General features: G+C 40.2%; 1 protein-coding gene across 2 annotated transcripts; it reads left to right on the top strand.

Annotated features, from left to right (window-relative positions):
• Positions 1-115: 115 nt before the first annotated feature.
• Positions 116-27904, top strand: LOC107102485 (apoptotic chromatin condensation inducer in the nucleus-like). Of its 2 annotated transcripts, XM_015401811.1 has the most exons (18): positions 116-277; positions 3896-3961; positions 4070-4181; positions 4291-4361; positions 6373-7674; positions 8313-8395; positions 13778-13898; positions 17607-17652; positions 20043-20188; positions 20495-20641; positions 20727-20895; positions 21307-21366; positions 21641-21786; positions 24276-24383; positions 25783-25890; positions 26040-26403; positions 26495-26589; positions 26677-27904. In XM_015401811.1, the coding sequence occupies exons 1-18, from the start codon at positions 143-145 to the stop codon at positions 26986-26988; spliced, it is 3591 nt and encodes a 1196-aa protein (XP_015257297.1). In that variant the 5' UTR covers positions 116-142; the 3' UTR covers positions 26989-27904. The 2 variants fall into 2 exon arrangements, with proteins under 2 accessions (XP_015257297.1, XP_015257298.1); XM_015401812.1 differs by lacking the exon at positions 21307-21366.

Consider the following 27904-nt stretch of genomic DNA (forward strand, 5'->3'; position numbering starts at 1 on the left):
GGGGCGGCTGAGCTCCATTTACCGTAATATTTACCGTAAAGCTTTCCGGGCGAGCCGAAAATCTCCGGAAAGTGTCGAAGTGTGACGCCGCGCAGCAGCCGTAGCGACGTCCGTCGGAGTTCAGACGAGCGGAGCGAGCAAAATGGCGGACGAAGATATTACGCTTGATGGAAAACCTCTACAGTCGCTCCGAGTTGCGGATTTGAAAGCTGCTTTGGAGCAAAGGAACCTACCAAAAAGCGGGCAGAAAAACACTCTAATAAAGCGACTTAAAGGGGTAGGTTTTGTTTTTATAATTGCGCGGGCTTTGGATGTCTGTGTCGAGTCCGGCTAAGTTCGGGAAGAAGAAGGCGAGCGACAGCATCGGGAGGGGGGGGGCAAACGTTAGAGGCCGTAACTGTGTGTAGAAGCGGGAATACATAAATCAACACACACGATATTACGCATAAACAACAGTAGGGACGGTCCAATGGTTCTGACTAGCAATACAACTGAATTATCGAGCGACAGCTTCAGTCCGGGTTTGGAACAGTTCGCTGAGCACCGTGTTGCACACTGTTGAAGTGTGCACCTGTCAAGTCGAGGCCTAAGCTGAGAGTAGCCAACAGCCGCACAGTGTACAGTACATGACAGCCGCCGGCCGCGCGCATCGCATGTCTGTGTGTTGGGGGAGGTTACGGGAGCGCGCCTCGCGATGTAAACATATTTGGAAGCGTCATCAACTGCTAAAGTGTGCACTTTTTCTTTCCAGAAATGTTTCCCACATATATCTAGATTATTTTATTAAACATGATTTTTATCCAATTAGCAGCTTGTAGTTTGTATAAATTATTATGGAATCAATTCAACTGATTTAATATGCCACCTGATCCTAGATATATTTTCATGTTTTTTCAACTTTTATTCATATATATATTGAGTTATTTATTTATTTATATATATATATATATATATATATATATATATATATATATATATATGGTTATAATTACAGAAGTTGTGAGGTTACAACGACCTTTACTCATCAGGACGAATAAGATATGTTGATGTTGCTGATCAATTAATCTCTCAATAATTTTTTGATTAATAATCAGATGGCAAAAGGTTCCTTAAAGATTTATTTTTTATTATTACAGAATATAAACAAGGTATAACTTAAACTTTTCCAATTAACAGATGGAATTTATATATATTTTTTTTTATATAAATTTGGTATTAATATTAATATTAATGCTGTAATTAATGAGACAGTCCTTTTTACCATAGGAACCTTGCTGTCTCGCAATAATCCGTTATCTCTTCTGACAACAGTAAATCTTGGTTTTTGGGGTAAAGTTTTGAATAATGTTTTTTTTTTTTTTTTTTACCAGAATAAACTGACATGTTTTAGTTTGATAAATCTTTTTTTTTATATACCTTTAGCTTTTAAAAAAAAAAAAAAAATAGAAAATACTCAAGTGAAAGATCCATAGGATATTTATAGGTTGATTGCTTATATAAAGAAGACAGAGTTTTAAACTCTTTATATATATATATATATATATATATATGTGTGTTTGATATCAGCTGCTACATGACTGCTAAATTATTTACAAAGGTGATTGCCACTTTAGTGGTGTTGTCAAAACTATCAAAACTCTGAAAAGTATTAATACTTAAAGGCTGTAAACGGTTACAATACTAATTGTGCATGATATCAATACTAAGAATAAGTAAATAAGTAATGTTTGCAAATTTTTGTTGGTGTTATTTTTAGATTTGGATTATTTATTTAGCATTTATTTGTACTCTTATTTGACTAATTCTGTTGAAAAAAAAAGATTTTCTATGTTGAGATTGGACACGGTGAGTTATTCAGGTTAATAAGGATATGTTTATGCCATTGCTTACATAATTTTTCTTTTCATTCAGATGGTATTGAAAAGGGTTTAGAATATCAAATACTTTCCTGGGATCGATATCATGTTTGAGTTATTAGTATCACTGTAGTGAAGATTACTTTTTTAGTTTGACTCCTTTCTAGTGATGTTTCTGATCTTTTTTTCTATTTCTACCCCAATGCCATACTTGCACAATGTGTCTGTTTTTAGCAGTTATGATCATCTAAAGTGGTTTTGTGTGTTGAAAAAATACTTGAGCCCATTTATTGTTCATTGAAAGTACTCAACTTGTTGACTGTTGATTTAATTCTGCTGATTGTTGGTGGATTGAATAAATCTAGAACAGGCAAATTCCAACTAAAACTCTCTTGTGTAATTGCAATTATTTGAATCATTTGCAATGTGTCCAAAAAAATGTCATAAAGCAAAACTGATGGAATTTAAATATGTTTTCAGCAGTTTAACAGATGTATACTTCAGCTTATGTCTGCTTCATGATGTTTTTGTTTACCAGATATTGGTGTGAATTAGTAAAGGGCAAACAGAGTTTTATCATCAATAATATCTCTTAGTTAATTCATAAATGTGAAGGGCGTTTTTGTTGTTTTTATACAAAATCTTCAATGATTTATAATGAATTATTTCACTTTTAAGTCTTAAAGTCTTCAATACACTCAGATCTTCTTTCCTAGAAATTTAATTCATCCATTACTTTTTCCACCAATTCCTTATTTTAAGCATTGAATCAGTTTTTGATGAAACACTGTTTTTTTCTTCCTTCTTTTTGGAACATCCCAACTCAAATGTTTTCTCCCTTTGTCTCCTAAGAAGGTACAGATTGATCAGGGATAACGGTAGCTGGCTCATTCTACTCAAAGCCATAATGAAGCTCAGGACACACTGTAAAAAGATAAGGAACTTTTTAAAAACTCTTGGTATGAAAGCCTTGGAAACATAACCCAGAAACCCCCAAAAAGCAACTCAATTAAACAGTTAATGAGGAAACATTGACATAGATTTTATATTCAAATAATAACCCTTATTTAGGTGGCTTAAACTTGCAGAAACTGTGGATCATGTTTGTTATAATAGGACTAGATGGGATCAATATCATTGCTGTGTTTGTAGAATAAATATTTACTATGGTACCCATTTTGATATGCAGTGAAAATATTGCAAATGAAAGTATTGGGCTGAAAATATCTGCACAAAAAATAAAAATAATGCAACCCTTTTTGGCATTTTCCTAATCATATTTAGTTACTTTAACACAATCATTTCATATTAGCAGGGTAGGACATAAAACAATTGTGTTAAAGTAACTAAATATGATTAAGTAAATGCAAAAAGTGGTTGCATTATTTTTATCAGCGTAAAGGTTTACAATGAAGATTGCTGAGTCTGTATATAGGGAAATAGACAAGCTTTGTTGTTATTTGCATACAGTGAAAACATTTTTCAGTGTTGCAGCGCAGTCTTTGGTGGGATAGCAACCAGGATGCATTGTAGGTTTGAGTTAGTGAACATCAGACTGTGGGATGTAGAGTATACCTTATAAATGGCATTTGGATTACAGAAATCCCTTCAAAGAACATAGTTTCTGTAAAATTAGAAGCTCATAAGTCAGATTTTAGAAAGAAGGATTTAATGTTCAGTATTTGCAGCTAATATCAGTTTCTTGAAACCCTTTCTCTGTTGCTTTGATGATTATAAACAGAGTCTGTTTTCAATATCTGTATTGATTGGGCATTGTTGGCCTAGTGGGTTAGAGCAGTGCGCTTGTGTTCTGAGAAGGTTGCAAGTACCTAGTTTGATTCCCACAGCCTCCATTCTGGGTTCCTGAGCAAATTCCTTAAACCCTGAATGCTCCCCGGGGCCCCCACAATGGCAGCCCACTGCTCCCTAAGGGGATGTGCCAAAATGCAAAGTATGAATTTCCCCATTGTTGGACAATAAAGGATTTACATTTTTTCTTTGCTTTTTTTTTTATTATTTTTATTTTTTATTCCCAATAGGCTCTGATGCTGGAAAACCTACAGAGGTCATCATCTTCTCACAGTGGGCTGCAGCCTAATTCACAGGTTGGACCTCTTTCTCTAAGCCAAGTTGCTCTGAAAACATTTCAACTACAGTTCCTGCAGTTTAAAGTTTGTTTTTGTGTTGCTCTGTTTTTTTGTTTTAATTTTTAGATAGGAGAAGAGATGTGTCAGAACAGTTTCATTAAACAGTACCTGGCCCAGCAGCAAGAGCTCCTACGACAGAGACTTGCGAGAGAGGCCCAGCGGGAGGAGGAGGCCGATGGTAAAACTCTTCAATAAACACTCAAAAGAGCCAGACAGACATATGGTAAAGAAGCAACATGACTTTAAAGGCTGCTGTGTGTATTTTTTTATTTTATTTTTTTTTGCAGAAAGCCCAGCTGGAGCAGAGGAAGATGAAGACCAGTCTGAAGAAAATGACAGCCCTCCCTTCACCAGCAAGGTCAGTAACCGGAATTAAATAACAGGAAAGAGAATCAATATTATGTTGTAAAGTTATGGTACTTTAAAAAAAAAAAAAAAATTTCTATATATATATATATATATATATATATATATATATATATATATATATATATATATATATATATATATATATATATATATACCCTCATATTCCTTATATTAGATTATGTAGTTACAACTGTTTATTTATTTCAATAACTCAGTTCTCAGGGACCTAAAAATATAGTAATTTCACACGTTTTTGTTATTTAAGAGGATTTGCATCTGGTAAAAATACAGGATTAAAGATTATCTCATTACATCAGAGCAATAAAAACATTTTAATACTAAAATGTGAACTTACACACATTAATCTCTTGGAAAGACCATTACTGGCTGTAGTGCACTGCAGCATTATGGCTTTTTTAAGAGAGATGGAGAAGAAGTGAACATAATAAAAAGTAATGTTAGCAGTTTGCCAAAATCTTGAATAGGCATCAGAAAACAAACATGGACAGAACAAACTACATGGAGGAAAACATTGCACTTGACTCTGAACACACCATCCACCTGGTAAACATGGTGGCAGTAGCGTTACAATGTGGAGTCTAGTGTGGGGTCATGGTTAATGGGAAGAAAAATGGTGCTAAACAACACAAAAAAAACCAAACATTTGAAACAAGAGAAAAGGTTCCCCCTTCCAGCAGGAGAACCATAACGATCCTGATCCTCAAGACTCACCCTCTAATCAAGGGGCCCATTTGAAGGCCTGACCTGAATCCTATTAAGACTCCACAGCAGGAACATTTGGAACGTTTCTATTCACAGACGTTTCACATCCAGTCAGTCTAAGGCCGATTCTCAATATGTGTACTTGTGTGTTCTCATGTGCACGTGTATTCGTGCAATGTCATCACCCTCAGCCCTAGTACTGTTCCAATTCACAAGAACAGAGTCCCCGGATGTTGTTCTTGCCCCTCCCTATTTACCGAGTATACATCAGAGCAGACTTGTCCGTTCGTGAGATTGACAGCTGTCCCAGCATGCATTGCAGCAGCTACAGCTTTCAATTGAGCGCTTACAGAGCTTAGAGTATTAAGTTAAAAGTTCTCTTTTCTGTTGCCGTTGTTAAAAAAGTACGTTTTAAGATCATTTGGGGCGAGAACATTATACTTTTAAGCATTACTATATGACCCGTTTACTGATTTAGTGCGTAGTTTAAAAAAAAATTCTGATGTTGAGAGGACCGTGGCATCCAGCGAAGCTCCGAGGATAACCACAGCCAGGGCTAACCACAGCTGTGTGTGAGTTTTTTGTTTTATTTGGCAAAATGTTAATTTGATTTGTGTTTATCTGACTTTGTTAATTATTATTCCCCCAATAAAAGAAAAAAGTAAGAATTTATTATTATCTACAGACTACTAATAACAGGAGGAGAAATGCAGCTCTAGACGAGCCGAGTCTGTGGTGACGTCTGAAGTACGCTTCTGTTCCAATTGACACAGATTTGTCCTGTGCTCGCGTTCTCCCCGAGTGCATACTTCCTGTGTTCTTGTCAATAACATACTTGACGAGAATACGAGTCCATACTCGCGTTCTTGGCAATTGAAATAAAGCCTAAGTTTTCTGCTTTTGTACAAAGAGTGGGATAAGAATCAGGCTGTAGATGTGTGAAGCTGATGGACACACCTGAAGCTGAATCTGCAGTTAGTGGTGCTTTTGGCAAACATAAATAAAGGTGAATTATTAAAAGAAAAAAAAAACTTTGTTTTTTATTTGAATAATAGTTTCTTTGTGTTCCTCTTTAGAATTATTTTCTACCTAAAAACCAGAAGACACAAAGCAGTTTGAGCTGCTTAAGCTTAACACATTTCTTCCAATGCTTTATAATAAATAGCTACTTCCCTTGTTTTCTATTATATTTAAATGATACAGATAAACATTTCAAACCTAAATGTTATTTTAAAAACCTTCAAAAATGTAATTTAGTTGTCATCCTTGTCCAAAAGCATCAAGGCACCCTGGAGCAGCCCTCTGGTCCTGATGTTGGAGGGGATAACTCTGTGAGTGGTCGTGGATCTGCTCCCGCTTCCCACCGCCGAGAGTCTACTGAAGCCCCAAGAGCTCGTTTGCAGCGCGGCCCCCAAGGACCCAAGGAGCCATCAGCCACCTCCCCTCCACGAGCTGTCGCCTCCTTCTCAGTCCGTGTCCTGGGACAGCCTGACATGCAAGGATACGCAGCCGCTTTGCCCCCAGGCCAGGAGAAGGAAGCAGCCACTCCAAAAAAAGCTCAGCCTGCGCTCAATCTCAGCCGCTCCGCCCGGAGTTCCGCTGAAAACCACGTTAAAGACGACAGCGACGAGGAGGAGGAGGACGATGATGACAGCGATGAAGATGAGGATTGGGGACCGGGTCCTGGAGGGGCAAGAAGGAGAAAGGCAACGGTTCCCTCAAAGCAGCCGGTGGCTCCCAGTGCATCATCAGCTACTGCAAGATCCAAACGCAAGCTTCAGCCTCCTCAGCACATCCCTCCTCCGCAGGTACACGACACTCCCATGCAGCTGCGTCACCCAACACCTCCCCCCTCTCCACCCCCTAACCTCTTCCCCCTACCTGACACTCCAAAGCAAAGCCCCCCAGATGATCAAGAAAGAGGAGCTCCAGATGGGATGGACTCTTTCCCGCCTCCCCCCATGCAGAGGCAAGACTCCGGCTCCAGCTCCGGCTCCAGCAGCCCCGAGCCTCCTGTGAAGCGCCGCTTCGGCCCCCTCTCACTGCTCATGGACAGGATGGAGTCAGAGGAAGGGACCTCATCTCCTGGGTTCTCCGGAGAAACGGCACATTCAACCGCCACATGTTCCAGTGAATCCCCTCTTCCGTCATCGGAAACAAAAACGCAACAGGAAGGAGAGAGACAGCTGAAGGAGGAGAGGGAGGGAGAGCGTCTGAAAAGGCAGGAGCAAGAAATGGAGAAGAAACGCCTGGAGGAAGAGAAGGAAAAGGAAAGAGAACGGCTGCAAGAGGAGAGGAAGCAGCGACAGAAAGAGGAAGAGGAAAAAAGATACCAGGAGTTGGAAAAAGAAAAGAAACACAAAGAGGAGGAGAAGAGAAGAGAGGAGCAGCGGTTAAAGGAGGAGGAAGAAAAGAAACAAGAGGAGCAGAGGAATAACCAGAAAGCAGCAGCTGCTGAAAAAGATTCAGACTCCTCCTCAGATTCAGACTCCAAATCAGAGTCTTCCTCACGCTCATCATCATCATCATCCTCTTCTTCCTCCTCCAGGGATAAAGTTCAGCCTGCCAGTCAGCTGAAGGTTGGTGCCTCAGTGTGGGTGTTTTTCATGCTGAAGGCCTCAGGACATGAGAAAGTAGAGAATATTCTGATAGCAACCCTGAAGCTTTTAACTCTTGATGAGGAAGAAAATAAATATATATAATATATCAGGGGTTTACTGACTAATAGCAATTTAGAAACGTGTTTAATGGGAAACATGTTGACACTTTCTGCTTATTTCCCTGATTAAAAACAATATATTTTTAAGGTTTTGTATAATGTTGAAAGGAAACACCATATTTAACTTTATGAGAATTTAGCAAATGCATAAATGGGCTAAATCTTTAGGACATGAAGCCCTGATCATAAAAATTTAAAAACAGAGTTTGAAGTTAGTTTTTAAAAGCCAAAAATGATAAGAATTTTGCATTATTTTAGTCAGAATAACAGGTTCAAAGTTTAGGGAGTCGCTTTCTATCATACTTAGATCTTAGATACTCAGAGCTCCGGTTTGAGTGTTTTATCCCAGATCCTGGTCAGGTTTGGGTTTTCTTCTCTTTTTTAAGTCCTTATAGTGAATCTAACTTGAAGGCTTTCTTCTTGCACACAAATTTAAAATAAGTATTGTCTTGTTTGCATCTTTTTTTTTCATTTGTTTTACTCTTATTCGTTTCACAGAAGGCAGACGAAGGACAAAGGGCAGAGATTAATGAAAAGACTAAGTTGAATAAAGACTCTGAGAAACCTAACCTTTCAAAAAGGTAAGTGAACATTAAAAAGATTTTCCAAATATAACCAAGTCTATAATTATTCCACAAAAACATTCAAAAACAGTCATTCAAGTAAAAAGTTTTAGATATTTTTTTTTTCAACTTAACACATTAGCTAAATTTACATTACAGTTCCTAGGGTATATAACAGGCTTAAAGCTGTTGTTTATCATGGAAGACCAGCAAATAACTCCTAGTACATGATAGTTCAGGGTATTGTATATGATCCAATACACAGTTTCATAGATGTTATTGTAATGTTCTGGAACAAGACTGACTGTTTTATTTCATTTAAAGGACTTTTATTTGCTCCAAACTCTCTCTGTAGGTATGCCTCTTAACTATACTTGTCTTTAGATTTGAGTAGTTTAGACCTTCTCCTCAGCTCTGATTTTCTACAACAGTCAATTATCAGTTGGACCATGAATATTTATCACTGTTTTGCTTTTAAAAACTTCAATATTTTTTAATAAACATGCTATTTTCCTATTTACTATTACACTGAAATCCCAGAAGCGGATGCTTGTTAGACATGGTTGAATAACAAGCTGGTTGTTCTGTGGTTTGCATCTATTAGAATCAACAAAGTATCTCTGGTTGCTACTAAATATGAGTATGTTTCAATCAAGGTTTTTTTTTTTTTTTGCCTTTTTAATCTTAATTAAGTTAGTTGTACAAGAGAGAAGCAGATGTAAATTTATTGTGCAAGTATAGCAGCTGATATTAATGTGCTGAAACATACATATTATTTTATAGTTTAGAATGATCGAAGCAGTGCGTCACAATTTGTGTGCAAGAAGATGTTTAAAGGAAATCAGTTTTGAGCTATGCATTATTTTCTTTATTTTTTTTATCCTTTTTTTCCTCTATAACTATTTAACTCATAGGCATTTTAACTCTAAGATATAGATCATTCACAGATAAAAACTCCCAAATTTGAGGAATTATTTAAATTAAGCCTCACTGAACTGTTTTGTTAAAGCAGGCTTTCTCTGAGACACATGCTGTTTTCATAAAGACATTAAAGGTGGATAAAAGGAGCACAGTTATCTATGTATTATAAAGGATAAGTTATATTTAGCTGTTTTCAGGGGGTTAAGCTGCTAGATGATATTAGAGGGGAAATCAATTCCTCATGAATGTTTCATTGCACTGGATATCCTTGATGTTATTTGGTCTATGGAGACATAATCACAAATCAGAAGGTCTTAAGATTAGCAAAAACCTGAGAGAGGATCTGAGAGAAACACCATTAAAGGATGATTCTTTTATTAGTCAGATTTTGGTGGTGGAGCAAGAAATGGAAGGAAGTCATAAATTGAAAGGACTGATTTTTCACATAAAAATTGTACAAAATAATTAATAGTTGAAGATGTCCCTTATAGTTCATTTATTATATTACATTTACAATAAGTTTATTGTCAAAAATAAAGGAGTTTGTAGTCTAAAGCATAATGAGTAGTGCTAATGGAGTGGCACAAATCAGGGATGAAATAAATTCAGAGGCATATTTGTTTTTAAATGATTGGATCTGTGGATGGAGCTAAATATTAGCATGAAAGCAAGGAAGCCTTCCAATGTTCAAGGACTAATAATATAATAATAACTGATCAAAATATCTGTGGAAAAATGCTAGTTAGCAGCAATTTAGCAGTACTCTTATTGACTATAATATTTGTAAAAGAATGTTGTTTTCTTTTCAAAATTAAAAGTCACATTGATTTTGTGAACAAATACTTATACCTGTGGAATTTGCCTTTAAAAAATACTCCAGTTATTTAGTTAGTTAGTTATTGGGTAAGGAAGAGCATCAGGGCCACTGAAAAAAAAAAGAAGTTAACTGATTTTTAAATATTTCAGTTTAATGTGGGGGAAAAAAATCTAAGAATTCTCACTTTTTTCTCAAAATTCTGACTTCAATCTCAGAATTCTGACTTTCATCTGAGTATTTTGGATCTTAATGTAGATGGGAACCATGAAGGAAGAGATGTGGGAGCACTCAGCTTCACTGACAAAGATGTGAGTTGTTTGGGAGGGCCAGTAACACATTAGTGGAAAATGATGGAATTAGGCGACTAGGTGATTAAAACGAGAGCTAGTTTAGTCTCTAAAACAGACATGGCTACGGCTTGATGCTAACATGTTTGTTAGCTTTTCTGAGATTAAAGTCAGAATTTTGAGAAAAGTCAGAATTCTTAAATTAAAGTCAGAATTCTGAGATTAAAGTCAGCATTCAGAGAAAAAACTCAGAATTCCAAGATTAAAGTCAGAATTCTAAAATAAAGTAAGCATTCAGAGAAAAAAGTCAGAATTTTGAGAAAAGCCAGAATTCAGAGATTAAAGTCAGAATTTTGAGAAAAAAGTCAGTATTCAGAGAAAAAAGTCCGAATTCTGGGAGAAAAGTCAGAATACTGAGAAAAGTCAAAATTTGAAGATTAAAGTCAGAATTCAGAGAAAAAAGTCAGAATTCAGAGAAAAAAGTCAGAATTCTAAGGTTAAAGTCAGAATTCTGACTCTTTTCTTATATTATACTGATATAAAATGTAAAAATCAGTTTCAGTGGCCCTAATCCTCCTCTTTTACCACAAATAACGGAGTTGTATTTAAGAACAATAATAATATTCTGTGCTTCCCTGTCCTTATATTAAAGCACAGATTATGTTAGTGCCCATAAAATTATCCGTAATCGAACTCAAGACTTTAACGCGTCATGCTTTTACTTTGGAAATCCGGCACCGGAAGTCGGCCACGCATTCTGTAAGGCTCACTCGTCCTAGCCAACATGGCCATCGTGCATGTACCGCATCCCTGATTCCGACGCAGTGTACGGCTTGTGAGAAACAGCAGGGAGCTCGTTAGATTTATCGTTTCATTTCCCCGCTTTCAGCCTTTAATCGAGCTAAACCTCCTCCAGTCCCACCGTGCCGATCCCCCCACCTGAGAGTGTTTCTTTCACGGCCGGTCATAATGCTGTCCGAAGGCAACAAAAACGGGTAAGGGTGAGCCAAAAGAAAAAAAAGGCGACGGGAGGCTTCAGGTTGCTGCTTGTACTTTTCCATCTATTGGGTAGAAATTGAAATAGATTTTTTTTTTTTTTTAACGTTTGTTCTCTCGCCGCCGATTAGCCGGCAGCTAAAGCCTGGCTGTGAAATATCATGTCATCCATTCACATCGGCCTGGTTAGCGTGTTGCATGTTCGCCCATGTGAGGGGAAAAAACGGGGGTGGGGGCGTTGATGAAAGCCTTTTGTTGGGTGAAGGAGCAGGAAGATTTCTTGTTGGGGGATAAGGGGCTGGTGGGGGGGGTCAGTGCCTCAAATAGCCTTTAATTGAACGAAACTAATGAATAACTGATGTCCTCAGAGATCATAGAGGAAAAAAAAACATTGATTTCTCTCACTTGTGTTGCAAAAGAACACACTCCTAGTGTTTCTAGCTCATGTTTTTTTTTTCCTTGCATGTAGATTTTTTTTATTTAAAAACGAAAGTGTAATATTTTAGTTAGGTGATGGTCTTTGCATTGTCAGGGGAGATCATTAAAGCAGACATCTGCTGGCTGTACACTGATCCCTCATGGTGTGCTATAATTCTCCAGCTGGTTCCAGCATTCATGATCTTCTCCTGTGGGAGCTCACTTTACCTTTTTATTTAACAGCTTACAAATGTGTTGGGCCTTCTTATCGGCTCATTCTGGTCATTTATGTTGGATCGAATCTCTTTGATCGGCTTTATTAGGTAGTTTGACATGTATAAGTGGATTTTATGGTCCCTTTTTTACAGCTTATGAAACTAACCTTCAGGTGACAGTTGGACTTCATTGTGCTTCCTCATTCCTGTCTTACCAGATGAGTAGAGAGCTATTTTTTTAAGAGGATAAGTTAATTGATTATTCATCTCTTCGCTAAGATCTTTATTGCTTTAAGGGCAATAATCATGGTTACCTTGTGTCACGGGTTTGCCCCCCTTACCCTGTCCAGGCCATAAAGGGTTGAATCTTTAGTTACACCTGTGCAGGTGTGCCTCTGGCCTCCGCTTTAACAATTTGACATATAATCCTTTACAAAATGTTGGAGAAATTTAGTACCGTTTGCTGAAAGGTTAAAAAAAAGCCGTGTTCTTTTGCTGTGACCAAACCTTTTTACTAAGCTTTAGTGTTGGTTGAACAGGCTCTGCTGGAGCTCCAGCCTGTTTTTACTTTTTTAGGCCCTCGTCCGGAAGAGTCTTTGAAATGATGCCAGGAGGCATCTTTTGTATTTTAAGAAAAAAAAATGCAAAGGTCGACTGGTGAAGCATCTTGCAGTGAATCTACGGCTTATTTCAAATCTTTGAGCTGCTAAAAGCACTTTTAATGGATTTTATTTATACTTAAGATAATATAATGTAACATTATGCATGAATAGTATTAAAAAATTGCCGTTGGTGCCCAACTGTAATGGAAAATCATCTGCATTCAGTTTAGATGAACCAAAGAAAATATAATTGAATGGAAAAGGGCCTTACAGTACTTTACATTCAAGTACCTCATTCATTTAAAGGTCACATTTTTCCTTTTGTCCTTCCTTATCAGGGCATGTTTCTACATGCTGTACAGACTAATCATAGCTTTGTTTTCCATTTAAAAGTATCTTGATATTATTGGAATATTTGTATTACTATAGGTCATTTTGCATCATCTTTAGTCTCATTTCACCAATCTAAAGGCAACTCCTTCTGTTCTGTTTCACATAGTTTGCATTTTTTCAGTTTTCTGTTATGCAAACAGTGACATATAGTTCCAGGGAGCCCAAAGCAGTGAAGGAATCAGAGAAGAGAGATAAGGAAGGGTTGCCGGAGGATTAAAACCTCCCACCTACAGGGTGCTGCTTCTGTCAAACCATGAAGGTAGAAGCCTCTGCTGTTGCTGCCGGAGTGGGTTTATCGTTGGCTAAAAATAAAATGTTTCCTGGGTTGTTTGTTTATAAAAAGTATTAAAATGCTCAATTAGAGCGGGCCTGTGTGAGGTCTGATTGGTTAGCACGGTGAAGGTTCAGCTGAGAGACCCCCTGACGGATCAGATAAAGACCACCCACAGCCTCCTCTATGAGTGTACGTCTAGAGTATGAGTCGGTTTGTGACCCTGGGTGTCAGTTAGCGGGCGAGGTATTTATAGCAGCGGTGACCCAGATCACCAGCCTCCAGCGCCCCTTCTTCTTCTGACTTCCTGCTTCTCCCCCCGTCTTGACCTACTCATGTTGTGTCCTGCTGCACAAACAAACCCTCATACAGCCCGGCGTAAAACGCAGGCTAACAGTCATGTTGAGGACTTTAGTTAAACGCTCACGAATGTTCAACGTGCTGCGATTTGTCTCCTTGACTGTGGTTTGGTTCCCTGCAGGGAGGTGTCCGAGCCCAGCACAGCTGCCGTTACCGAGGTGGAACCGGACTCTGAGAGCTCCATGGCCCAGCAGCCAGCATCTGGGGCTGAGCCTGAGAGCAGCGAGAGCCGCACGGAGGAGGTAAGGTCACTGGGAAGGTTGTGGGTGTTTTTTTTTTTGTCTTTTATTTTTTGGGGTCTTGGCTCTATCTCCCACTAACCTGCATCCTCACTCATGTGAAAGCATGTTTCATGAGCAATGCTGGGGGAGGGTCACTCAAAACCAACCTAGCCCTGAAGTTTGATCAAACATAAAACTGAACTTTTTTTTTCTTTTGATACTTTTCAATACAAAAGTAGTTGCAAAACTTAAACAGACACATTTTAAATTTGATCTTCAGATAATCACTGAAACCAAAGGGGCTGAGTTGGACTTGGGTCTTGGAGGTATTGGGAATTAACTCATTCCTTCCATCTGCTATTAACGCATCTTCCAACTTCCTGGCAAGCTTATTCATGCGGATGGTCCCACACGCATCTGTTGTCTGTCTGCTCCATGCGCCGATAGGTTACGTGCTGCTATATTGGAGCGGAGCGTTCATGTTTCAGGGCGGGCTTCCATTGTATCTCTCCTAATGTCCTGTGAGGAAAAACGTTTGATTTAAAAGCTCTCACTCTGCGAGATAGCAGCTATTGCTTAGTAATTGGATTCAGCAGTGCTGCTGTATTTGACTGCAGCAGGAGCCTCTTATTGAGCTCCCACTGGCTGCAGATGTTGTTGTTTTTTTATTTTCCTCCTGTCCTGATGCACCATTTCAGACCTACCATCAGATCCTGGTTGTCTAAAAATGCCACGGCAGTTAGGAACTACAAAACCAACCTAAGACTGAATGCTAATTGCGTGATATACTTAATTAAATCAAGTATGCATCCAGCATCAAATTAGGCAGAGCCCGTTGCTGTAATGGTGAGCCGCTGGAAAAAGATCATAAATGGAGTGAAAATGAGTTTCTTGTTGTCTAGGATTTATTTCAAATATGGATGCTTTAATTTAATATGGACAAAAGATAAGTTAAAAAAAGCATATTTCTTTCAGATGACCTGTAGAGTATTCATTTATTTATTTCTGAAAGGGGGGATATGGCAGGTTAGACATGGAAGAATCAGCCAGGAAAGCCTGATTGTTTGATCTCTTCTTTCCATTTTCTCCCCGTACCATACTCGATACGTTTCCTTACTAATTGTTTAGCTTTGGGTGCTGTAATGGATGCATTTCACGCTTGTGCAGAACTACTTCATATCCTACTTTAATCAGGGCATGCTCTTCCAGATGGTTTGCTTCTTTACATTAAATAAAGGATGCTTAGTAAGAGGTGCAGAAACAGTTTCTTCCTCAGCGTTCACATCACTGCTCAGTCTTAAGTAGTAGAGAAGCAGGAAGAAAATCTATCGATCAGAGGTGTTTTAATCGAGATTAGTAGATATATTAGTTTTGGATCTATGTTGTGGCATTTGTCAGCGTGTGGCTTCTATCGTTCTACCTGTTTTGGGTTTGCATGGATGATGGATGTTAACAGTGTGTGCACGCCGAGCTGCATGATGAAGCTTGCTGCTGTTCCTTTCACACTGTTGTCACTTCCTTTCTTTTCCTGTCTTGCTTTGATTTCCCTTTCCTGCTGCTCTCTTCTCTTCTCTGTCCATTATTTGCCTCCGTGTCCCTTTATGATCGCTTCTCTCTCTGTCTCTCTCTCTCACTATATATTGATGGTGTGATTGCTGTTTTAAAACCCCATGATTGCTTTGTTATGAAGGTGCCCATGCCTCTTCCATTGTCCCTATTGGTACCTGCTGAGTACTACTACTACCACCACCACCACCAACAACACCTCTTCCACTCCTACTCCTTCTACAACTCCCGCCCCGCTTTGTGCGCCGATGGTACCTGAGTTAGGCCCAGAGTCTGCAACCCCACGACACTGAGTTAAACCTGAGCCAGCAGGAGGCGGAGCTCGCATCAGCAGCAGCCTTGGTAACCGCAGCAGTTCGCGGTTACCATGGGTACCATTTTGAACAAAACTGGACTGTTACGCACTCCTTATTCTCCCCTGCTTCTGCTGCAACCATGTGAACGAGAAACGAAGCCTCGAGGCGTCGTCCTCAGGAAAAACTCCAGCTTGGATTTAAACTCTGGCAATAATCTGATGCTCGCCCCTCTGCTGGTGCCGTGCAGTACTGACTTTGGACTGAGAATCAATGCTGTACTTGATGCGGGTGGAAACTTTAAACATCCTCAAAGAGAATCTTTTATTTATGGACGATTCAGTCACTCAGATCATGACAGTCATGTTGACCCTTTGAGACGGGGAAAGTTGAGCCTGTTCAGCCAATGCCTGGCCTGGACACACCATTCCTTCAGAGACTGTTTTCTACCATGAAAATGTGTCAAAGCTGCCACCTGAAAGGACGCTCTGCTTTTATTCACTCTGGGCGCACAGAAACCCCGATGAAGCCTCCTTTGCCCAGATCCACACCAACAACTGACTAGAACAACTGTTCTCATGGAAACCGGGATGCTCTGACTCTGATCTGCTGCTGCCTACTGGTGTTCATCCATTGTCAGAGCCTCATCCTGCATTCAGCACCAGCGCTACTCCAAGTCTGTTATTTTCACTGCTTTCCTGGATTATTAATTTATAAAGACTTTGTTATTTCACCTTCTAAGAGACTCATAGACAATCGACAGAAAAGAAAATCTTGCTGCTGATTTTTCTCTGGGCTCTATGGGACAATTTTGAAAATATTTGCCAAAGTTTTTGTTTTTTTGGTGCTCACACCTCAGAGACTCTAACTCCATCAGCATCCACCAAGCGACACTGAAAGCTGTGCTTCCTAAAAAGACTGAAATGTGACTGTGAGCAGCAGTAAAGCCCAGAGAAAGTCTTCCCCTGCCCCCCCAGTTCGAGTCCGACCCAGTGACCACTTCCTGCCTGCTGGTTAATCTGCACTCTGAAACCGAGCCCTGCACTCACTGCTCTGCCTTCTCTGATTGGAGCCTTGTTTCCTAGACACAGTGCACACTGTGGTGCGGTTGGGCCATAGTCAATCCAGTAAGGAATCAGGTCTTGAATGGTACCAGGAAATGACTTGTCAGTATTCCTTTGTTTCAAATGTCTACAGTTTAAAAGGATTAACAAAGTGGTTTATTCACCTTCTTCTTGATTTGATTGTTTCCCCCTGTATTTAAAAACATGGGAAGATCTGGGATCTTTTTCTAATATAGTTAACATTTTTAAACCACTACCCTTTTTTGACAGTTTATTTAAAAGTTGTAGTTAATTTGGGGATCATATATTTAAATACTGAAGCTACAGTATTATATAAGAAGAGGGGATTTTTACCTGCAGTATTAATAATCAGGGGAAAAGACGTAAACACTCAGTTCTCCACCTCTGTTCAACCTTTATTTGGAGCAATTATAGCATCTTTTACTGCATCTTTTGTCATATTTTAAGATTTAAAGAGATGTTTTAATCTGACTGACTTTTAAATTCATGTTATTCTTCCTTTCAATCCTAAAACTGACAGTAAAGATGTAGTTGCTGAGCAAAGGTGGATGACTCTGCTCTTTGGGTGTGGATCAGCCTAAGCACCCATCCCTTTAAGTGGCAAAGGTTTAGGTTTGCAGGTCTCAGTTACTCTAACACACCTTTTCCCTGCCCCCTCCTCCACTTTTTTTTTTCCTTTTCACCTCCTCTGTGTTGTTACCTGTTTGGGTCTGGACTCTGGGTTCTCATCTCGCCCCACACCCCTGGGGTTTCTGTATGTTCTTTCTGTCTCCCTGTCTTTCCAGAGCACCACTCCTAAGGTTTTTGCTGCTCGCAAGATATCCCTGTCCAGTAAGTATTGCATTCATATTACACCACTAGGAAATACGAAAAAGAAATCAGATGTTTTTGGTTTTAGTGTTCTGCTTTGTAGCCTGAGCCCGATGGCTTAGATGCAGCAGGCTGGAGACAACATCTGATGACTTTTTTATTGAATATAATTATCTCACTATTTGTTTTATTGGGCTAAATGAGGTGTTTCCTTAGCGCCAGGTTTTCACGCTTCCATCCTTAAAGCTGTGGTGTTAGCCCTGGAGGGCAGCTGCTAACGCAGCAACAGAGGAAAGAATATCTCCAGTCTGGGGAACAGCTGTCAAATAAAACAAACCAGTGGCATGGAGTTTAGTTTAACTACCAAATAAAAAAAAAAAAGATTATTGAAAAGCCTAACTAGTCTCTGCTTTAGGTAATGTTCTAGAGAAGTTTTATAAAACGGTTTTTCATCAATTGGAAAGATTTCATAGTAGAGAATAGAACAGAATCTTTATACGACTTGGTGTAGTAGAATAGAGCTAAATAGTTTTTTTTTTTTTTTTTATCAGAAATATACCATTAATAACTTCTATGAAAGAAATTCTTACTAAAATGGGTTAAAAGCAACTGACATGTTAATAAAATGTTTAAGAAAATCATCCCTGGAATAATCAAACTAAGCCTGCATGTGATGCTTTTGCTTTGCATTAACATTATACCGATATTTTAGCCTGATAAACCAGACTAAATGATTGATTGAATGTGTAATTTAGTCTGGACCCAATGAATGAGACATCGGTGGAGCGAAGGAACGTAGAGCGTCTTCCTGCTTATGTTTCAACGAAAACCCCAAGTCTAATCCTTTGCATCCTCCTGCTTTGCATCCAGAAATTCAAAACACATCTCTGCATTGTGATTGGCCCGCCAGTTCTAGGGCTTGGGGCATTGATAGAGGCTAGACCACTCGCAGGCAGAAATGATTTTGGCCGCTGGTGGGTGGGGCTAGTTTACTAGGCTACCAACATTTTTGTTATTTATTTATTTATTTTTTGTTTAGGCAAGAAAACAATCTGTAAGTCACAAATGAGTTCTGTTTAACTGTACATTTAACTTTAGATATTTAGATACTGAACTTTGAACATTTGGACCTGATGATCTGTTTATTTTTCAAGGGACAATCCTGGCCTTGCCTGTTTTTTTTTTTTTTTTTTTTTTCTTTTTTTATGGATGGATCTATAGTTTTCTAATTGCTGATTACAGGATGTAATTTATTAAATGCATCATATAACAATGTAAATTCCTGAACTATGCTTGTGTGTCTCCTAGGGATGGAACGGTTTATGAAAACCATCCGAACCGTTTGGTTCGGCTGTCTCGGTTCGGTTTGCGTGTGTTACGTTCGGTTCACGCGCTGCTCCTTTTTCTCATAGGCAAATCGTGTACACTCCAGAGCAGAAGGTGGCGGTACTGCGACCAAAGCCAACCACCAGTAGTAAACAAGAAGAAGAAGAAGCGAAGCAGCTTAGCTGGGTGTAGCAGGGAAAAAAATCAGTTGTTGTGGAGAATTGTGTGGGAAAGAACAGGAGTTGGAAGACGCGCCAGCAGCACTTTATAGGTCTGCTGTATGGCACCGCTTTGCATTTAGAGTGACCTACGATGACGGCGGAAAGAAAGTTGTGGATAAAAGTGCAACAGTTTGCAAGCATTGTGCAACACGTGTTTTACTATACAAGACATAATAGATTTTCCTAACAATCAAAATATACCGAACTGAAAACCGTGAACCGAACCGTGGATTTTGTGAACCGTTCCACCCCTAGTGTCTCCTCTGACAAGCAGCAGCAATGGGAAATGCAAAGTTGTGTCAGTAAGAAAAGAGAACAGACTCTTAAAGGAGTTATTTAGCTTAGTCCTGAACAAATGGTTAATATTTGTCTGTTTCAGACAGAGTTATGAATGAAGGTGGGTCAGTAAAGTATGTTTTTTATGGTATATTTCCAACTTAAACTGAGTTTAAACCATAATCTCCATGGAACAGCATTTTTTTTCTACTTTGGTTTTTAACCCTTTAAGTGGAAAGTAGAGCCTTTAGACGTGCCACAAAACTATAGCATGAACAGTTACTGCATACTGAGGATTAATTCAATAGATCTCAAATATTAGACATTTCTGGTGCAGTACTTTGCCCAGTTTGTCTTTTTCTTGTCTCCATGTGTTAGCGCTTTAGCAGCTGACAGAGTTCAGGGAAGAATTATGTAATAGATGCAGTCTTTCTTTTACAAACTCCTTAATGACTCAAAGTGATCTCCTTTTAGGTTGGTTTCTTTCTGTAACCTGTCAGTTTGTTTCTGTTTCCTGCAGAGTGGGTCACCTGAGTTTGGTTTTTTTTATTCTTATGGTGATAAAGTATATTTTTTAATCACCTGCAGGCAGCAAGGCATCTCCAGCCAGCACAGATGGAGGAGCAGGAGAGTCTGAAACGGGGAACGCTGCAGGGAGGAAGAGGCGATGGGGCTCCAGCACAGCAGTCACTGTTAAGAAGCCATCGATCAGCATCACTACAGACTCCCTAAAGGTACCAACACCTTGTTTAATGGCTTTACCTCTTTAGAAGTTAACCATAAATAGTTTCACAGGCTGTAAATTAGTGGGGCTTTTCTAGTAAACTTGCTTTGATATTTTGTTCACGAAAAGCAATGTATACCATGATCGTCCTCATATTAGCTTTAATGTTTTTTCCTGTAGGAAACAGAATTTGAATCTCTTGGTGCTGAAAAATGTTTCAAACTTTCAAAGCAAATGAATATGGTTTTGAATTTTTAATTTTGTGATCTCGTCTTTTCCTTCCACCCTCTCCTATCTCCTGACTTTCCACCTTCAGTCTCTGATTCCAGACATCAAGGTGAACCAGGACGCAGTGGTGGACCTTCACCCCGAGGAGCTGCAGACGTCCGGAGACGAGGAGAACTCTGACGCCGGTCGGAGCGACCCTGATAAAGGCCTCAAGATCCGACGCACCGTTACCCAGGTTTCTACCTTATTTTCATTTCATTTTTTTCATGTGAAGAAACATGAAAGCATTTAAAAGCTTTAATGCTCTCATTCTATCGCAGGTTGTTCCCAGTGAAAGCCAGGAAAACGGACAAACTAATGTAGAAGAAGAAATGGAGAAAACAGACGATGAAAAGCAGCCAAAGACTCCACGAGAAAAGAAGAGCAGTGTGTCTGAGGAAACGTCTGAGACGCAGATCACTGTCAGCCTAGATGGAGAGGCAAAGAAAGGTAAGCTACTGGAAGCTTCAGCAGATTGATACTCTTTTACCAGATTAACTGTAAAATCTTTTTTGCCATTTTATTTGATATGAAATAAATGTAAAATATATCCGTCTTTAATTTTGTGTTTTGTTGTTTGAAGATTGAAGAACTAGATTGTTTCTTCATTCTGATTCACACAGCATCCAAAAGTACATTTGAAATCAGTCATTAACGATACACTTCTCTCAGAAAAACCTTTAGCCCTGAAACAACTGTTCTGACAGGAATATTCAGCTCTTCATCTTTAGCAATAATAGACACCAACATTTCCACCAAGCTCCGCCCATCTCCCTACAGCGGCTAAGCTTTATGGGTTTATCATGTTTTAAGTATTTTGGTTCTGGAAAATGGAAGATTCAACGCATGTTGTTCCCTCAGTTCCTTCCGGTGAAGAATCGAAGTCTGTCGTTACCATGGAAGTGGATAAAAAACTACCAGGTAAAATAGAATCGGGGAAGAGTAACATCCAACTATTTACCTGTCCACCATCAGTTATTCCCTTATTCTTCTAACATTTTTTTTCTTGTATTTCTGCCACAAATTCATGGTGATTTTAAAAAAAATATTTCCAATTTAAACCCAACTGAAAATTTTCAGAAGCAGTGAAAGTTAAAGGAGCTCTGCTGCAGTTTAATTAAAAACCAGGTTCACCAGTCCTTTCCAGCTCTAATCTACCTCCTACTCAATGATTTCATTTCTTCATGTCTTCCAGTGACTCCCAGCGACAGTCTGGTGCGGCGCTCCATCAGTCAGCAGAAGTCTGGCGTTTCCGTCACAATCGACGACCCTGTTCGCACATCCAGGCAGCCCTCACCGCCTCGAGGAAAAATCTCCAACATCATTCATGTGATAAACCTGGTGAGTCCATTACATCAATACAAAAAAAAAGTTTTTTTTGTTTTTTTTTAGTTTTTATTCTGCATTTCAGCAGAATTAAGCCAGCAGTGTTTCCTAGATACTTTTAAAGTTGCTTTGGTTGCATTTAAAGTATAAAAAACACCTTTTCCATGAATGAGGTGTTTATAAAGTCAACGCCGGCACCAGACCCATAATTACCGCCAGGAAAAATTACCCAGGTGTTGCAGCTGCGGTCAGGTGTAATCTGAAGTGGAGCGGGGCGTGACTAACAGACGATAACAAGATGAGACATTACACATTCAGTCATCACATTTTTTAGCCTTGTGTCATAGAGGCAGCAGTCAGGGGCACACAGTGGTACAACACTGCAGGTTAGGTTGGCTCAGATCACTGCTGCTGCTGCTATATTCATTATTATTACTTAAAGTTACCTGATTAGAAAATGGGAAATATAATATCCAAACACTGATGGTGATTTTTGGCCAGGAGATGGCGCTAAAAGATGGAGAGTTTTTACTCCAAGGCGGTGTAATGCTAAGCAACAGAAGGGTTTAGGGAAAATAAGGCAGTGTACCGGATGATAAAACCACAGTAAATCATTTTTGGTTTGTTAGTTGTGTTGAATTAAAAGAAAAACTCTAACCAAGCATAAATAATCATGGCAGTCACTATCTATCCTCTAGTTCAGTGTCCTTATGTCTGCAGAAAATACTTTATTCCTCTTAAGGATGATAAAGATCCATTAAACAGTAAAATATCTCAACCTTTTTTGTTTTTTGCTATAATTTTTTGCTCAAAACCAAAATTTCAATGTCTCAGATAATTAGCATTTTACACAACATCAGTTAAAATAGATATTTTAATTTGAAATCCTTGCTCAGCTCTGATTCCAGGACCTTGTTTTTCATATAAAATGCAGATGTCATCTGAAAATCTGATTTCAGACCATTGAGCTCCAGTTCTTCTCCTTGGCCTCCGAAGGTCTTTGTAATGTTGTCTTTGGTTCAGGAGTGGCCGATCAATGGAGGCGACATTTGGATCCTATGTGTAGCATTTATGTTGGCATTCGTCTGTTGAAAGGAAAAGCTGTGATAATAAAGGATCATAAACAGAAATGACGGCAGCATTCAGACTTTCTATGTGCAGCACTCTGAAAAACCAGCTTCTTTAGCATTGACTACTGATTTGGGAACCATTAAGATTTTTATTTTATTTCTTTTAATGCTACGTTCAGACCACATGCGTTAGAAGCAGCCAAAAAGCAGCTGCTGCTTTATTTTTAACGCTTGTACGCCTTAAGGTCCGACGTGCCTCAAGAGCATCTTTAACACTTCTGAAGCGCATCCAGTAAAGTGTGTCCCGATGCGTCTCCTGTGTTCAATGGCAGAGAGCAGCTTTGCTACATTTGCTGTTATAAGTAGGTAAAAAATTGGTTTAAATATATTTTTAAGTGAGAAAGTCAACCTGAAAACTTCATCTGTGCAGTCAGGCCGTCAAGATGACCATCCTGCCTTCTAATGTTATTTTGCTGTCAGACCAGCACTAATCCCCCGTACACCGGTGGTGCTCCGTCACCAGGAATCCCCTTAAACAGCAGCTTCTGGCCCGGTTGCCTCTTGGGGAATTTCCTCTACCGTTCGTGGCGGCTGGAAGGAGATGCTAGTGGTTTTCATGTATGTAATCCAAACTGCAGGCACCAGAATAATAAAGGGGAACATATTTTGCTGGCAGGTTTTGACATTTAAAGTTAATTTAGGTGTTAATAAACTATTATAAAGGAGTGATTATAGCGATCTGCATCAGCAGCCCTGTGTCCATCTCCCTGCCAGCTCCCAGATCAGCTTCTCTGATTGATGCGGCGCGTCGAGCAGCAAAAGTTCAATTTTTCCAACTCCGGCGGCTGCTGCTTGTGAAGTGTGTCGCGCCTCAGAAGCTCATGAGGCGCTGCTCAGATGCATTAAGATGCAGGTTCTCCTGCTGCTCTGGACGCCCTGCTGGACCGTTTCATGCGCCTTGATCCGTCTCAACCATTGACTTTGTATGTAAATCTACTGCTTCAGTTGCATGCAGTCTGAATGTAGCATAAGATGTTTATGCTGCGACAGCAGGGGGTTCCAGACTTTCCTAAAGTTTTTCTTAAATAGTCTAATTTTCCAAGACACTGAATGGTTTAATTATCTGTTAGAATAAATTAATAAAATAGACTTAAGACATTTTGCCGCCTAATGATTCTGCTTTTAATATAGATTTACAAAGAGCAATAAAACTTTTCACAATATCAAATTTTATGTGTCTGTAATGAATTACTTCACAGTGAAGCTAATCATTTAACCGTCCGTTATCTGATCTTTACCGTTTCGCCTCCTATTTGCGGCTCTGAAAAGCATCACATCTACCAGCCAATAGAAACACTCCACTGAGTCTTCTGACGTTTACGTCCCAGAATATCCAACATCCAGAGTCTGATGGCGGCCTTTTCTCATCCCCAGGTCCGACCTTTCACTCTGCTCCAACTCAAAGAGCTGCTGAACCGAACGGGGACCGTGGTGGAGGAGGGTTTCTGGATCGACAAGATCAAGTCTCACTGCTACGTCACAGTAAGTAAAAAGACTTCAGGGCATCAGATACTTTCTATTAACAGAAGAGATTTGGTTAGTTCAAAGCAGGCGGTGACCTCTGGTCAAAGGCATTTACATCGTACCAGTAGATAACTGACAGTTGCTATGGTCTTTTTTATTTATTTTTTAAGAAGTAAAAACTATCATAATTATAGAGATACGTTTGTCTCAAACAAAAACTAATTATAATTTTAGAAAATAATAATCGTGCTGAAAACTTGTGTATTTTAATGTAATGAAATATTTTTTTAACAGAAATATATTAAAAAATAGGTTTTATCTAAATATATATATATATATTTTTTTTAGGCCCCTAATAGGATGTTCAAACTTTAATGAGTCTTTTGGCAGATGCTTAAATAAAAAGCACAGTAATTAATGAACTCAACAATTAGCCACTGAGCAGGAGGACCATTAGTAATGTTCTGTCAAGGGGAGGGAAGAGGGAACACAGGGGCCTTAGAAAGATTCCCTACAGCAGATATCAACACCTCTGCTCTGGTAGCACTCCTGAGAGGTTTCTAAAAGAGTCTGGATTGTCTGGAGTGTGGCGTCAGCACTTAGCCTAGTAAACTAGCCCCGCCCACCAGAGGCCAAAATCATTTTTGCCTGTGAGTGGTCTAGCCTTGATCATTGCCTCAGGCCCTAGAACTGGCGGGCCAATCACAACGCAGAGATGTATTTTGAGGGCGTGACAACAAAGCTGCACAATGCTGGAGAAAGCACAACAAGGAGGATGGCAACAACTATTGAAAAGTTCTCGTTTGACTCAGCTTTGGAATTAGTTTTGGAAGGATTAGATTTGGGGTTTTCGTTGAAACATGAGCAGGAAGAGTCTCAACGCTTATTCATTTTTAAGAAGGACATATTCGCCGTTTCTGTTAGTTTACACTTCCCCACCAGCGCTTCTTACGTCACAGACAGTTGCGCTCATTGGTCAGAGCGTTGGCCAATAGGCACAGACATGGTTTGAAAAACAACGGGTTGTTCTCATCAACAATCTTCCGATGTCTCATTCATCAGGGTGAGACTAAATTACACATTTAATCTCACATTTAGTTTGGTTTATCAGGCTAATCAGCACTGCTAGTCAGCATTCCCATGACAACCAGCCCCACAAAGTCTAAAACAGAAGCTCTGGGAGGGTTTTCAAGTAGCTGTGAGATGTTCCATTAGGCCCATTGTTGGCCATTAGGGCTAAAGTTAGCTGGTGGAGCTGAGCAAACAGGGGACAGATGTTTTCTCTGTCAGGCTGGTGTTCTGGAGCATTTGGTGGCGGTTCAATCCCTCCACCATCCACTCTGTAATCCCTTCATTAAGGTTTGGTTCATGGTCCCAGATTGAAAGTTCTGCTCTTCTTCTGTCCTTTTTCATTCAGTACACAACAACAGAGGAGGCGGTTGCCACCAGGACGGCTCTTCATGGAGTCAAATGGCCTGCTAGTAACCCTAAGGTGCTCAGTGTGGACTTCTGTGAGCAAGATGAGGTAATGGAGGCCTAAAAAACGTCTACTCCCCGTTACTGCTGGAGTCCTTGACTTTCTGGCCTAAATGTCTCATTCATGAAGCTCTTTGTGTTTGTTTTATGTTTTAGATGTTAATGTGTAGAAATGTTTTTGTTTTTCCACCTTAACAGCTGGACTATCATAAAGGCATCCGGAAGCCAGAGAAAGAACAGGAGCAGGCCATCCCTGCTCCTGTTCCTGCTCCTCCTCAGCCAAGGCTGCCCCCTCTGATGCCCGTACGGGACAGGGACAAGGAGCAGGACAGAGAGCGGGAGCGTGATCGGGAACGGGACAGAGGAGTCCGGGATCTGTGGGCAGAGCGACAGAGGGAGATGGAGCGGCGAGAACGGGCTCGAGGGGAGCGAGAGTGGGACCGGGACAAGGTCCGGGAATTCGCCAGACCCGGAGAGGAGGGGCGGCGATCTCGGTCCAGAGAGAGGGAGAGGAGGAGGAGGGAGAGAGCAAAGAGTAAGGAGAAGAAGACTGATAAGAAGGGTAAGGCTCTTTACCCGCATTAAACGGAAACACAGAGGTAGAAAACTGAGAAGCGACGTCTGAAATGAGCCATGTCTGTTTCCTCCATCAGAGAAAGATGAACCTCCTGCTAAACTACTAGACGACCTGTTCCTGAAGACCAAAGCAGCTCCCTGTATATACTGGCTCCCCCTCACCGAGGAGCAGGTGGCGCAGATGCTCTTCTTCACTTTTCATTCTTTATTCTGTGTTTTCTGTGCTGGTTAACAAACATGTTTTTTTGTGTAAACGCAGGCGAACCAGAGGATTCTAGATCGCGTGGAACGGCAGAAGGAGCGCGAACGAAGGCGCAAGGAGCTAGACGAGGAGAACAGCAAGAAGCGGGACGAGGAGAAGAAAGAGAGGCTCAAGGGGCGGGAGAAGGAGGTTGGCGCTGTCGCAGCAAGCGGCGGACCTTCCGGGAGAGGAGCCGACGCCGAGCGGAGCCGAGACAGAGAAGGGGACAAGAGGAGGGACAGCAGCCACCGATCCAGACGAGCCTCGCCGGTGTCAGGCAGCGGACGGCGCTCCCGTAGTCGCAGCAACCCCCGGGACAGGCGCCGCTGAGGGGGCCGGAAGCTGCAGGGAGAGGCGAAGAGAGGGAGGGTGCAGAGTAGCAGAGGACGCAACAGGCAGGAAGTCATGAAAGGAAAATGTCCTCACCGTCTGCTCCACCGTGCTTTCAACGGTTCAACCATGGCGCCAGTGTTGTCTTCCACACTTCTCTCATACCCCTCCTCCTTCCTTTTTAGCGTTCACATACAGGAAATAATTTCAGATATAAGGAAGTGTCCGTTTGTCTTCATCCTTCGTTTACTCTATTCCAGTCTCGACCAATTCTCTTCATCATGCTTCAGTTCTCCGCTGAGGAGAAGTAGCGGGGGGGCGTTTGGTTCTCCATGCCTCCCTCTTCATTTTAGGACGGGACTAATTTAGTTTCGTGGCCGCACGCTTCCTTCCTCCCTCAGAGCCCTGTAATAAAACCAGTCCGAAATAGCTCCCCGACCGTGACCCATGTTTTCTAGAAGCTGTTTTACTGTTCGGCATCAAGAGTCAAATATATCTATCTATGTATATACAACAAAATTTACAAATGACCCTTAGTGGAATCGAAGGTTTATTTTATTTTTTTGAATGCTGATTATTTTCTCAGCCGTGGATGGTTATGGTGTTGAAGCAAGTTGGTGATATTAATCTCTCTTCAACGATGCAACTGGTCTGATCACTGTAACCCGTACAAGGAGCACAGGGAGAGGAGGCGCTAGGCCCGGTTTGAGAAGGCAGGACAGAAGCCCAGCTCAGCAGCCTGGTCCGTCACATCTAGGTAAAGGTCAAAGGTTCATCTTCTGATACTTAATATTTGGAATTTTAATATTTTTAATTTTGTTTTTAGTTTGCTTTTTATTTTTTTTTCCTCCATCCAAGTGCTGAATGTACCAAGAATTTGTGAAATGAATAAATTGGGTTTACCACACCATTTGGA

Source organism: Cyprinodon variegatus, unplaced genomic scaffold (assembly GCF_000732505.1).
Source record: "Cyprinodon variegatus isolate N-32 unplaced genomic scaffold, C_variegatus-1.0 Scaffold1262, whole genome shotgun sequence".
NCBI classification, from domain to species: Eukaryota; Metazoa; Chordata; class Actinopteri; order Cyprinodontiformes; family Cyprinodontidae; genus Cyprinodon; species Cyprinodon variegatus.

Excerpts from the sequence above, each read along its gene's own strand:
- LOC107102485 (XM_015401811.1), top strand. The coding sequence starts at position 143 with ATGGCGGACGAAGATATTACGCTTGATGGAAAACCTCTACAGTCGCTC. Across the intron at positions 21,367-21,640 it reads AGTGGATAAAAAACTACCAG|TGACTCCCAGCGACAGTCTG; the intron begins GTAAAATAGAAT and ends CATGTCTTCCAG. Across the intron at positions 21,787-24,275 it reads TCATTCATGTGATAAACCTG|GTCCGACCTTTCACTCTGCT; the intron begins GTGAGTCCATTA and ends TCTCATCCCCAG.